Here is a 13,683-nt window from a genome sequence, read left to right on the forward strand (position 1 = left end):
ATGCACTATTTTTTTGCAAAGCAATCTCTTGGGACTCGTTTGGTTGACGAAAAGTGGAGGGTGGAAGATATAATTTTTGAAAAATGAAGAGAGATATCTTTTATTTGGTTAAAGTTTAAAAAAAAAAGAGTAAAAATTTTTTTTTAATAAAAAGTTATTTTTTCCATTTCATGAAAAGTAAAAATTTATGGAAGAGATGGATTTTGACACTTTCCATAGGATGAAAAATAGTGATATTTTTTCTTTCTCAAAATATCCTTTTAAGATCCATAACTCAAATTTTGCAAAACATCAATGAATGGATAGGATGACATGCTAAATAATGATATAACATTATATTATATTATCCTAATATTTATATAAATATAATATTAATATTATAATATTTATTATATTTTAATATTATTTTAATATTTACACTAATATAATATTTTTTTATTAATATTAATATAATATTTATATTAATATAGTACTAATATTATATAATATAAATATTATATATATTAATATAATAAATTATCATCATCTAATTTTATATTATAATATATTATATTTATATTAATATAAGGAACAGACGAATGGATTTGAACTCAAATCCCATCAACTCAAAATTGGATAATGAGGATCCTACATCGATGATCCAAACCATTAAATGTTATCTAGCACCCTAAAATTGTTTGTACACCAAAAATTATATGATTTGAAAACTTCTAATCTATGGATCAAATGATCAAAAAATACATCTAATTTAATTTTATTTAGACTGTGTAATTTTTTAACTAATTGATGCATAAATTAAGAATCTCCAAATCATATGATTTTTTTGTATACAAGCAGTTTTGATGTAGTAGATCATATCCAACGGTTTGGATCATTGATGTAGGATCTTTATTATAAAATTTTGATCTACCAGTTCTGAATCCAAATCTGAACTACTTGATTCTAATCTGATTTTTGATATAAATATAATATTAATATTATATATAATTTAAGAATAAAAAGATATAGTCTTATATCTATTAAGAATATAATAGATATTTTACATCATTTTTTTCAAAAAAATAAATGTTCAACCAAACATAAATTATTTTATAATAAATTATTTTTTATAATTAATAAAATATGATAAAATTTTATTTTTTAAAAAATAATTTTTTATAAAAAAATTATTTTTTTTAAAAAAATTTTCTTCTCGCAATCAAATGAGCCGGATCTAACCCATCCTATGATGAATGATGGCCTCACCCAATAAATGCACCGAGATGGCAGCCGTTTCTAACTCGGGTCCGTTTGGCTCCTGCCCGTTGGTGCCACTTGGACACCACTACGGGACACCCCAAAAATTGGAATGACGGAAAGGAAGAAAGAAAGCGTGGATCCCCTGCACCTCCACCCAACCGTCCCGCCTTTCTCTGCCATCCACGCTGAGCTCCCCACTCTCTCTCCCTCTCGTTTCCAAGTCCGTCAGAAATGGGAGCGTGAAAACCCTAATATCTCTGTCACGACGGCATTGGACGCTTCCCTCGCTCGTAAAAATCCACTTGTTCCCCATTTTCTTCTATTCGCCCCCTAAATTTAGTCTCGTATAGGATGAATTCCAAGGGTGCCTCGACTTCTGGCGGCGATGGAACGAGAGATTCCTCCGCTCCGAGGAGGAATTCCAAGAAACCCAAATGTACATGCCCTCGCAATCCCCAATCTTTCCTCGCTAATTTCATTTTACTGGATCTTTTGTGTTTATCCATCGGTTTGATTTGAGATTCTTGCCCTAAGTTTGCTTAAGATTTGGATTTTTCTTTAAGATTTAGGGTTGGTAATGGACTCATCATCGGTTTCCTTGATGAGGAATATATTTGTGGAATTGATTTCCTCAATGAGGAATATATTTTTGTGGAATTGATTTCAGATTTGGGTTGTGGAGGTTTGGTATTGGAGAAAGCTATAGACTTGTGTATTTTATTATTCTTATTGTTAAAATATTGTCCTAGGATTTGCCATGTGAGTGCACCTAGCATACACATCAAGAAATGATAGTATATCCACTATTTACGGCTACCTGTTGCTATCGTTCGTTCTCATATTTCTTTTCTTTTTTTTTTTTTTTGAAAAGAAATTATACTGGTGTGTATTTAAAATATAAATTGACCAATTTTTTTCCCACGAAGTTAATCCTTTTAAAGTTTCAATTTTATTCGAATTTCCGTATTTAAGAATAATTTACATTAGTCCTGTTAAAATTATACAGTAGAAACTTTAGTTAGTTTAAATATTGTTCAGTCCAAGCCATCAGTTCTTGACCTGGTCTTGTATCACAGGAGCTCTTGGTGGCCTCCACATAATATAATCCAGGAAATACTGTATAGATTTTTTTTCTCAATGAATTTTCCCACATTGTGTCAGTTTAAAGATTCCTGAAGTTGTTACTCTAGCTTGTTAATGGAAGTCGAGAAAGATCGTGCAAAGTTCTAATGATCAGCTACATTGGTATCAAAAACTTGGGAAAGTAGGAACTCAAATAGATCTGATAGAGAAGTTAAAGGAGACAGCTAGTTCTTATATGCTTATTGAGGGAGTTATACTTCTGAACCAGGATAGTTTCATCCAGCCATGCTTATTGGGTGCAAAAGAACTTGAAGATGCCACAATCAGTTTCGCCATGCTGGTTTGATGAAATGCTGTAGAAATGATAAATAGTGTATAGAGAAGGTATCCTTTCTCAAATCTTTAATTCACATGGATTTGACCACCTTGCTGATCTATTGTTCCCATGAATTTGACAACCATAAAGTGGTAGTAAATTCTTGTAGGCTCTGTCGAAAGAACCTTAAATTTATAGGGAAGAGTCCCACTATTATACTTACTGAATCTTAAAGTAATCAGATCTTGCAAAATGTTTTTGGTAGCATAATCCTTTAGATTGCTAAGACATGTATGAACATAAAAAAGTATTTATAAAATTCTTCAAACATGGTGGTATATTCAAAGGTTTATTATGAACTGATGTGTATGGATGTATAGTGCTGCTAAGACATGCATATGCCAGTTATTGGTCATGTTGTTCATCAACTCTTTTCAATAACCAGATAAGAAACAAAGGAAGCAAAACCTTTATCTAGTAAATCCAGCATGTCCATATGAAGCAGAATTCCCTTCATTTTCTGATGTGAGACCCGCAAAAGACCAAACCTGTGGAAGCGCATAAGAGGCGCCAAACTAAGCTACTAAATATTGGTCTTTGAAAAGTGGACATTAGAAAAAATGTTTGATATAATCGTGCAGGTCAAGGGCTACGAGTGTTTCTATGCATCTTAGCACTAGGAAACTCACCTTCTAATATGGAGTATATCAATGAAAAATTAAAATGTGCCCAATTTTGCATTCATTAATCTTGATTATTAATTCAGAAAGTTCATGGCTAACGATGGTAAAATAAATCTAGTTGCAGCCTAGATAGTTGTTACTAACGCCACAAAAGCCACCTATTGCAGGAACATCTAGGGCATTATCAATTATGTTTAATATTGACTAGTTGTTGATATATCTTTTATCGATATATCTTTTAATGTTGATGGATATGAAGGATATGTGGTGCTGATGAAGAAAGTGTAGTTGATTATTTTCCTTAATCATGATTTGACTCTTTTCTTCTTTAGTAGAACATGGTAGAAGTGGGAAAGAGCAGGTTATGATAGATTATTAGTTTGCCCTTCGATCATCCAATATTTCAAGTCCCTACTTGATATCTGGTTATCATCTCATACAGCTTTTTTCTCACTGCTCCAATTCTTAAAAGCTATTCCATATGAGAAATAATATGTCTTTGAATAATATTATTGATGTCATAACTTCTTTTGATTTTCAGTGATACATAGTTGTATGTTTAATTTGCAGATTCCAAGTTTACACAACAAGAGCTCCCAGCTTGCAAACCAATCCTAACTCCAGCATGGGTAAACTTCATACTAACCCTTTGAAATCTGATCTCGGAAACCAAATTATTGTCTAGTTTCACTTTTTCTAATTTTCTGAGTAATTCGTTCCTTTTTTTTTCAGATTATAACGTCATTTGCTTTGGTTGGTTTAGTTTTTGTTCCTATTGGACTTGCTTCCCTCTCTGCATCAGAACAGGTAACTTATACCTCTTGACTGGATTGGCATCCCTTCCCTGCTTGTGTGCTCATGGCTAAGCAACTTCTTTCTTGAAATGCAGGTGGTTGAAATTGTAGACCGTTATGATATAGACTGCATTCCTGAGCAGTTTCAGAAGAATCAACTTGCATATATACAAAACAGTGAAACTAACAAAACCTGTACCAGAAATTTAATTGTGAGTATGGTTGTCTGCAACTCTTCCTAATTGAAGGATCTTTCCTCTTCTTTGTTATCTTAAAATGTTCATAATCAGTAATTTAAGACCTTCTTTCATGTAATTTGATCGGCAGCTAACCTTTTCAGGTGCCGAAGAAAATGAACAGTCCTGTCTATGTTTATTACCAGCTTGACAATTTCTATCAGAACCATCGTAGGTAAACAAAAATTTAATTTGCATAGGAAACCCTCTTTGTATTTTGTTGATGGATGAATTTTTTTTTTTTTTTTTATCTCAATGTTGTTTATTATCATGACTTGAGAGGCTTATTAAAAACATTATTTCTTTGAGCTTAAGTGACAGAAAAATAAGAAATAGATAAATGGGGATATGACTTTCAATTCTGTGAATTTAATTCTATCCCCTCCCACCAGCTGCATCATCAGAAAATGTTACCAAATGATTGAATTCATCATAGAAAGACAAAAACTCCTTAAATCAGGATGTTTCTTTTGTTTTTTGGGGTTGGGGGGTGGGGGGTGGGGAGAGGGGGGGTTGTGGAGCATGGATGGTTTTCAATTGGCAAACTCGTTTTCTCCAGGAGTTTTATCAAGATGAAGTTGCATTACATAAGGATTCTGGATGCAAGTGACATGTCAAAAGATAAAGCTTATCAAAAGCAGCCATTGCAGAAGTTGAAAAAAAAATCTGTTGTATTCCATATCCCCACATTCTGTTGACTATGTAAATGATGCCATTATCAGACTCCGCAACTTAAATCCTTTCATGACATTGGTCCTAGAACAAATTACAAGAAGGTTAAAACAAATTCTGAAGCTTCTCATTTCGGTGCTTGGCAGCCAGCACTAGCATGCTGTGCTGTCCATGCTAGTGCTTAGCGAGCACATGCATGCACTTGGACATGCACTGGCATGGTATTTGCCAGTCTGCCAGCCAGCATGGTTGGTATGTTAATCCTAGGACAAAACATTAAACAGCAAAGTTTTCTCATACTATAGCAGCAGACACATACTAGGGACCAATTGAGCAGCACAGAAGGCATTTAATGGCCATGAGAGGATGATATAGGTACTTTGATGACTCCAAGTAATAGAATTTTGGGATCAGGTAAATGCCAAATAAATAGAGGAAAACAAGTTTGTTTTTTCTTCTTTGTTCAAATGGGCATAGATTAGTGATATTATGGTATCAGGTGAGGCATGCATTTCTGGTTTCAGTGATCTCTTTCTAGAGAAAATGCTTCCCAAAATTAAGAAAGAGAAGATGAAGAGATGGAAAAGAAAAAGACCCGTATATGTATCAATGTTGGTTCCATGAGTTAGTTTCGGCTGATGCCAACCATAGTTATATATTGGTTCTGGCTGAAATTGGAAACAATGGAAACCAAAATATTTCCATTTTGGGTTTATAGTTCTGGACAAAACTTCAAATGTTTTTCTCAACTCCCTTCACTTTATAAATTACTTGTACACTAACATCAAAGGGAAATTATCATCATACCAATTCGCTAGAGCATTACCCTATCTTTGCTTTGATTAGCAAAGAGGGAAAGAAAGAAAGACAAAGATAAGGAGATTACAATTATGTTAGTTCGTCATGGTAATCTAGGGGAGACCACCACTGATGATTATTATTCTTATAGCAAAATTGACTGCCCTCTTATTCACTTCCAGCACTAAGATTTATAGGTAAAGAGGTGAATATTCAAAGATTATTTCTCGTACCTAGTAAACGATTCCTTGTATTGTGTTGGTCCTTCCTTTTTTGATTAATATTGCAAATAACTGGTCGAGCTTAATCTCTTGTATTTGGATCCAAGATTCCCTTAGCATTATTTTCACTTTTCTAGACTGGTGATATGTTACATTTTCTTGAAATTTTTTGGAATTCCTTGAGGATACTTGATGAGACTGCGGTCAAAAAATGTATTTAGGTATGTCAAAAGCCGAAGTGATAAACAATTGAGGAGTACAGCTTATGAGCAGGTTACAGATTCTTGTAAACCTGAAGACAAAGCAAATGGTTCGGCTATCGTCCCTTGTGGTCTCATTGCTTGGAGCTTGTTCAATGATACATACAAGTTTTCATTAGATAGTAAGGTTCTAGAGGTGAATAAGAAGAATATAGCTTGGAAGAGCGATCAGGACCATAAGTTCGGCAGTGATGTTTATCCCAAAAATTTCCAGAGTGGAGAACTGATTGGGGGTGCCAAACTTAATGCCAGCATACCTGTAAGTTCTATTTTTACCTTTTCCTGCTATTCTATTTTGCCAAATTTTCTTTTCTTTGGTTGTAAGTCATGGTTCCAGACGTACATCCCAGAAGTGGGAGTGGGTGTGGCAGTGGATTTGACTTGCTCTTCTGGGGAAGCAGGTCTCTCAAAAAAGAAAAAAAAGAAGTGCTTGGGAAGCAGGTGAAGTGATAAGTTTCTGGAGCACGTCCACCACCCCAAAAAGAAGTTTCTGGCTACTAACTTTAACATATAGCAATTGAAACATTATCTTGGCTGTTTGCATCCAAAAAAATAAAAAAGAAACGAAAAGAAAAACAAGACGCTGGTGTTACTAGTTTTGGAGGTCTCTTATGCTAATACATGTATATTAAAGGTGGTTTGGAAATGGTAGTTAATTATCTATTAACTCATTATAACAGCAATTACATAACTAGAATAACAGCTATTCTATGAGCATTCACTGTTTTTGTGATTAAGTTAATATATTAAAAATTCAAACATCTATTTTAATTCAGAAAAAAAACATTGTTTTTATTTTGGAATGGTTAATACAATGCTGTTGCCATACCTTCCATTTTAATTATCAATAATGCCAGTTATGACATGCACTATTTCATTAAAAAAAAAAAATTCTGGTCAAATGTTGGACTGGGCATCAAGAAGCTTTGATTATCTATTATAAGGGTTGATGACAATTTCGGAGGAAAGCTCTGGAGGTGTTTTGGTTATAAATTTTGGACCAGAAGGTTCCCAATGAAGTTCTGGGTTGTCAGGATTCATGTTAAGAAGATATGGTGCTTGGGGTGGGGCATGGTGGTAGAAGGGGCATGTTGGGGGTTGTAGCTTGAAAAGAAATGCAAGGATTTCGGTGGCAACAAACAATCAGGATTGGTAATTATCAGTGAAGAAGTTGTTGAAGGACTTGTTCAGAGCTGTGAACGCTAAAACTGGAAGGCAAGTGAGAAAGGCATTCAGGAAGCTGGGGTTGATCTAGTCTGTAATCTGCACCATGGTTTCATTGTGTTAATGAAATTCTTGAGGCTCTCTTACCTTTCAAAGGGAGGCTGTTATAACAGGATAATGGCATTGTTGAAATCTTGGTTGCAGCAATGTGCACATATTTTTCTGTTTTTTTTTTTTTTTTTTTTTTTTGGTGGGGATGGGTATGATTCATTGCTTACATGTTTCAGTTAAGTGAGCAAGAGGACCTAATTGTTTGGATGCGAACAGCTGCCTTGCCAACTTTCAGAAAACTCTATGGGAAGATCGAGGTGGACCTTGAACTAAATGACAAAATAACAGTGGTGATACAGAACAATTATAACACGTACGGCTTTGGAGGGAAGAAGAAGTTAGTTCTTTCAACTACAACTTGGATTGGTGGAAAAAATGATTTTCTTGGTGTAGCATATCTGACGGTTGGTGGCATGTGCCTGTTCTTGGCAATTTGCTTCGTGCTTCTGTATGTGTTCAAGCCAAGGTAAGCGTAACTTATATTGCCTAGAAATGAGGCACACCTTTTTGCCTGTTTCCATATGCCATTTTCATATATTATTGTGGGCTACAACCAGCGGTAAAGCAATAAATTTTACAAACAACAGAAGTTTGTCTTGTTAAAAACAGATATCAACTCTTATGTTCATGTCTGAATAAATCAGTGGCAAGGTTTATTTTAGGTGCCAAACATCTTTGAATTTGTTGTTTATTTTAGATTCATTCTCTTGGGTTTTGAGTGTCAAACTGGGCACCTTTGCAATCGGATATGACAGGTTTTAACAAACATTTGTAATATCATTTCTGTTTCTTAGAACTGACGAACTGTGCATGTCGGTGGACTTATTCCTGCTCATTTCTTCTTATCCAGAAATGTGAAAGACCCTTAGTAGGACCTTGACCTTAGCTTCCCTATCTAGCAGTCTGTGTTATGAAGAAAATAATATATATCTTCAATCAGAGATAGATAAATTTCTATATCATCATCATCATCATCATTATTGTTATTATTATTTGGTTCTTTTGATGATATATGAGATGCATATGGTAATGAAGAAAGAAATTCAACAGTAGGATTGGTGTCACACATGATATAATCATCTCTTAGATGAGGTTTTTGAGTAATGAATGGACCAGAAAAGATCACAAAACATGAATTGGTGGGCGCTGTATTGAAGGTGCACAAATTAAGCCAAGCCTATTCCATAAAATGAAAAAAAATCCTCATTGTTTCCAAATGCTGGAAAACTAGTCCTTGTGCTTTATGTTTGTAAGTAGCACCAATGTAGAAAATATTACAATTATCATTCATCATTTCTTGAAGAAACAATCATTTGATGCTTTTATTTTGCTTGTTTAAATGTAGTACACTGTGTAATCAATCATCTTATGGATCGATTAGAAAGAAACAACCTATCAGACTCTATACAATTTTGCTTTTTAATTATAATTGACAAATTAGTTTTCGGCTTGATTTTTCTGCAGGACCCTTGGAGATCCATCATACTTATCGTGGAACAGGAATGCAGCAGGGCATCCAAGCTAGCATGGGTATCTTTATGATCTCCAGTTTCTCAAGCAATAAGCGTGAAACAGACTGCGCTACCTTTTGTTTTCTTGAGATCTTTTCATCGCATGAGCCCAGACCTGATTATGGGGACACTTCTATCTTCATGGTTTAATGCATACGTTAATCTTTGCCGCTAAGCTAAGGAAAAATATAAAACATGTCTTATGGCTTACCTCTCGATGCTTCATGTGTCCTTGTTTCCTTTCTTGCCTCTGGGCGTTTTGCTCCATTTTAGATCCTGTGACACTGCAATTTTTCATTGATCGTCTCGAGGACCTCTGCGTTATACTATGCATTTCCTCTTGCAACTTTCAGTCATGTGCGATTAATTTTTCTACCCCTCCCCTTTTCGAAGTCAGACACTGAATCCAGTTCCGAGCTCTGAATTGGTTGCCTCCAAAGGGACCTCTTCATTTCGATGTGAAAATACTTCGTTAGAGTTGGTGGGAAGTGGGAGCCAGAAATTCCAGCCAATTTTCCTCCGGTTTTGAAGTACCATTCCCTACAAATCTAACACGTAAAAACGTCTTCTTAGAACCTTTTAGCGCACGCAGAAAACCACGCTGTTTAACTGTGACATGACTGTGTGATGGTCTCATTCCTTATCACAGTGTCCCTACTTCACTCTTTGTTTCAGCATTATTTAGATGACTACCCAAAGGATGAAAGACTAAAGATGACAATGCGCTGGTTGGTCGTTGGAGCCCTCTCCGTTCCTGAAATTCTTCGCTTTGATGACATCATTATCTGGAGCAGCACCGAGAATGGGAGGATTCGTATAAATATGTATTTAATCTTATATTAGTTATTTATTGAAAAAAATTTAGATATTTATATAAGATTAAAAAATTCAAATAACATCTTCTGGTTAGTCTTGTGGGATGATATTCTAGATTATTATAAATGGTATCAGAGCAGATTCAGTCTATAATTTATATGAATTAGAGAATATTAAAGCATGAGTTTATTGGGATGATCATAAAATAATCATGGTGTTTATGAATGGATGTATAGATTTGATCCTTAATTTGACAAGGACGTCAAGACTTAAACGGAAGAAATATATGAGGATATGTACGAACATGTATTTAATCCCATATTGATTATTTGTTAGGAAGATCTTGTATATTTATACAGGACCAATGAATCTAAATAATATCTTTTGACTAGTCTTTTTGAATAAGGTATTGGGTTGTCATAGAGAACATGAACTCTGGCAAGATTAATGCCTACTTCTCTTCACTTCTTAACATTTTATTTGGGGCCAACAAAATATGACCCGTTCACTGATCTGATCCGTATTCGATCTGTTATAAACAGATTTGGATTTAGGCTAAACGAATTTGGATCATAAATAGATTGATCCATTTAACCCGTTTAATATTTATGTTGGATTTAGATTTTAGATATTTGATCCGTTTAACCAATTTAATAATTAAATTGGATAGAGTCAAATAATCTGTTTAATCTGTTTGAGATCTATTTAATCTGTTTAAAACATGCTTAATCTATTTCTGATTCATTTAATCCAATCTATATCACTTGTTTAACTCATTTATCTTGTTTAACCTATTTAATTTAATTTGATCTGTCTAAATGGATCGGATCGGATTACCTGTTTAATAAATAGGTCAGATTCAGATTCGAATTTTTAACTTATTTGATAAATGAGAATTGCTCAATCTATATAGAGCTCAATCTCTACTCTCCTCTATGGATTAAAATTTCTATTCCAATTCTGATTCCGGTCACGAACCAAATATTTTGGAAGATTTGATCATTTCGATTCCGATTTCAATCCATTCTGATTTTTATTCCCATTCTGATTTCGATTGCGAACCAAATATCCTCTGACTGTTATCTTAGGTTTTTAGAACTCAGTTATGACATTTAATAATGGACTTGCAACATGGATAATCTCAAGTGTATGTTATAAGTAGTTACTATATTTACATTATAACTGTTATGGGATATAATTATGCTCTTAGTGGTGAAAATCTTCGCTCATATTCGAATGGGCGATGGATACTACTCAGGAGATTTAATTGGACTAAATTATCTCGGAATACGTCGGCTATCAGTAAACTCCTGAGGTCGCTATTTAGTTTACGATCAAGGCCGGAAAGTTGGAAACCTCCACAATAATATTGGAATGCAATCTAACACAAGTTGTTTTCTGCCGGTAGCAATTCTGTATCCTATGACAAAGGGGTTGGCTCCCTTATATATATGACTTAATAAGTAACTCTCATTTTATTTCATAAATAGGTGACTATCATCTCCAAATCAATTAGTCGTGGTTTCATTTCTTTCCTTATTTTAATTTCAGGAATTTGGTTATTTGGAGTTTAATTCAATAACAGATAATGCAAAATGGTTGATCACAATCTTTTGTTAAAGTTTTTTGCAAGTACGAATGCTTGTTCCAGATAAAGTTAGGTTATGCTGGGAATACTAGAGCCAAATAAATGTATGTTGAGCAATGCTAGGAGGTGCACACACAGGAGATGTTCCTCTTGCCATGTGGCATATGAAAATTATCTTTATTTAGAGTCTGTTTGGATAATCCAATAAAATTGGGTAGATTTATAGATTGGACCACCCATTTAATCATAATTCTATTAATCTCGGCCCAAATCTGATGGAAAGAAAAAAAAAAAAAAAGGACCTCTATGAATTTTCGTTTTTGGATGGTAAGAAAGACAACATAGCTGCCATCCCACTTTTATTAAAAAAGAACAAATTATAGGAGTATATACATGAATGCTCAGCAAGGCAAGTATAATTACAGGAGTATATACAGAAGAACTAAAACATGACCTCCATGAGTTTTTTCTTCCCATAGTCTAATAGGCCCATGGCTAGAATTCAGGCCTAGGATTTGGGCAGCTCCTTGGAAGATTTGGGTTGGACCGATCAGCAAGCCCGATTCTTTAATTTTGCATAATTATTAGAGAGGCTCAAGCCCTCAAATTTTTACAGCCACACAAGATGAACAAGTTTGCGCTTGTTCTAGCTTTCACGTGAAATTTTGGTTCTAACTGATCATGTTCTACTATAAATAAATTACACCCTACAGAGTTTATACTTTTTCTCCCTCTGCAGCAGAAATGATAAGGAAAAGAGGAAAATACCCCCTAATAGAGCTTCATAATGTAGTAAGAAAGTATATATTATGGTGTAGGAAGAATATCTTTAGTTTCACATCGATTTTGAGTCAAAAAGAAATATAATTTATATGGATTGAAATATTCTCTCCTCTATGAGGTGTTTTTAAGAGATAAAATTATGAAGTTCTGTGCGACAGTGTCAGAGGCTAAAACGGGAGCTATCTGACCTCTTGACTCATGATCGTAATATTAGTGCTGTCTGTGGGAACGCCTTCCATCCACCATATACTCTTGATTGGAGAGTTGTGTTGTGGTGCAGAAAGGACATCTTTAGTCCTACATTAATTGTAAGTAACGTCTTCCATCTACTATACTCTCTTTATGGTGTAGAAAAGATATCTTTAGTCCTATATTTATTGTGAGTCAAGAGGACATATAGTTTATATGGATTGGAATTGCGAGAAGTCAAAACGGAGGTATAATACTATTATGTTATGGTGTAGAAAGGACAGCTTTAGTCCTATATTTATTGTGAGTCAAGAGGACATATAAACTACAACTTTAGTCCTATATTTATTGTGAGTCAAGAGGACATATAGTTTATATGAATTGAAACCGTCAGAAGTCAAAATGAAGGTATAATATCTTATGTATACGGAGGCATAAATCAACCATCCGAACTATCCTACCTCTTGATCCATGACCGCAATAGTATATAATGGGAGGAATTTGATATCTAAAAGAACAACTGATTCTTAATTAGAATTTGTATACATTTACAGGCCCCAAAAAGATTTTGTATACATTTACAGGCCCAAAAAAAAATAACATAATCCGACCTGCCGGATTCGAACCAGCGACCTAAGGATATCAGTTTGGACGTACCAACTACAGTCCTCCGCTCTACCAACTGAGCTAAGGTCGGATTGCAGCAAAGAAAGCTAAAGTGAATTAATTTTTTGGAGATAAAATGGTACCATTTGGGGCACATGCATAGAGAATTAGAGATGGACTTGCACCCAAATTTGCTCCCAAACATATCCCATCCCCACATAAAGCATTGCCTCTGGATCCCACTTTGCCTCTTGAACTTAACATTGCATACACGGATAAATAGATGACATAAGATGACTTAAGCGGTGGACAAGTCTAATGTCCACAGAATTTTTCTTTTATGGCTGCCAAGAATTTTTTGGAAGGTTGGAAGAGATGGCAGTACGAAGTAAACCAAAACAATGAAAACCTTTACTGCTATTGCTTAATGGAAATAAAATGTGGACTGTCCCTGAGCAGAGAATGCATGCATCGCTATCGGCATTGGAATATTAACTTGGAGCTAACCAATAACATTTGTACTAAATCTTCCAACTTGGGAATGGAAGATTCGTTTCTGTGGTCAATCATGGTCTTTGAACCAGAGTTATTAAAATATGTCACAATCCGAGCA

At 34.5% G+C, this 13,683-nt stretch overlaps 1 protein-coding gene and 1 non-coding gene across 2 annotated transcripts; one reads left to right on the forward strand and one right to left on the reverse strand.

The window, feature by feature from the left end:
* Positions 1–1,405: 1,405 nt before the first annotated feature.
* Positions 1,406–9,298, forward strand: LOC105055253 (ALA-interacting subunit 3). Its single transcript, XM_010937024.3, has 8 exons — positions 1,406–1,675; positions 3,892–3,950; positions 4,054–4,128; positions 4,211–4,327; positions 4,456–4,526; positions 6,264–6,561; positions 7,754–8,043; positions 9,042–9,298. The coding sequence occupies exons 1-8, from the start codon at positions 1,591–1,593 to the stop codon at positions 9,100–9,102; spliced, it is 1,056 nt and encodes a 351-aa protein (XP_010935326.1). The 5' UTR covers positions 1,406–1,590; the 3' UTR covers positions 9,103–9,298.
* Positions 9,299–13,069: 3,771 nt separating this feature from the next.
* Positions 13,070–13,161, reverse strand: TRNAY-GUA (transfer RNA tyrosine (anticodon GUA)). The gene is given in 2 exon segments: positions 13,070–13,105; positions 13,125–13,161. It is a non-coding gene; the product is annotated as a tRNA-Tyr (tRNA).
* Positions 13,162–13,683: the final 522 nt, after the last annotated feature.

This window comes from Elaeis guineensis, chromosome 12 (assembly GCF_000442705.2).
Source record: "Elaeis guineensis isolate ETL-2024a chromosome 12, EG11, whole genome shotgun sequence".
Taxonomy (NCBI): domain Eukaryota; kingdom Viridiplantae; phylum Streptophyta; class Magnoliopsida; order Arecales; family Arecaceae; genus Elaeis; species Elaeis guineensis.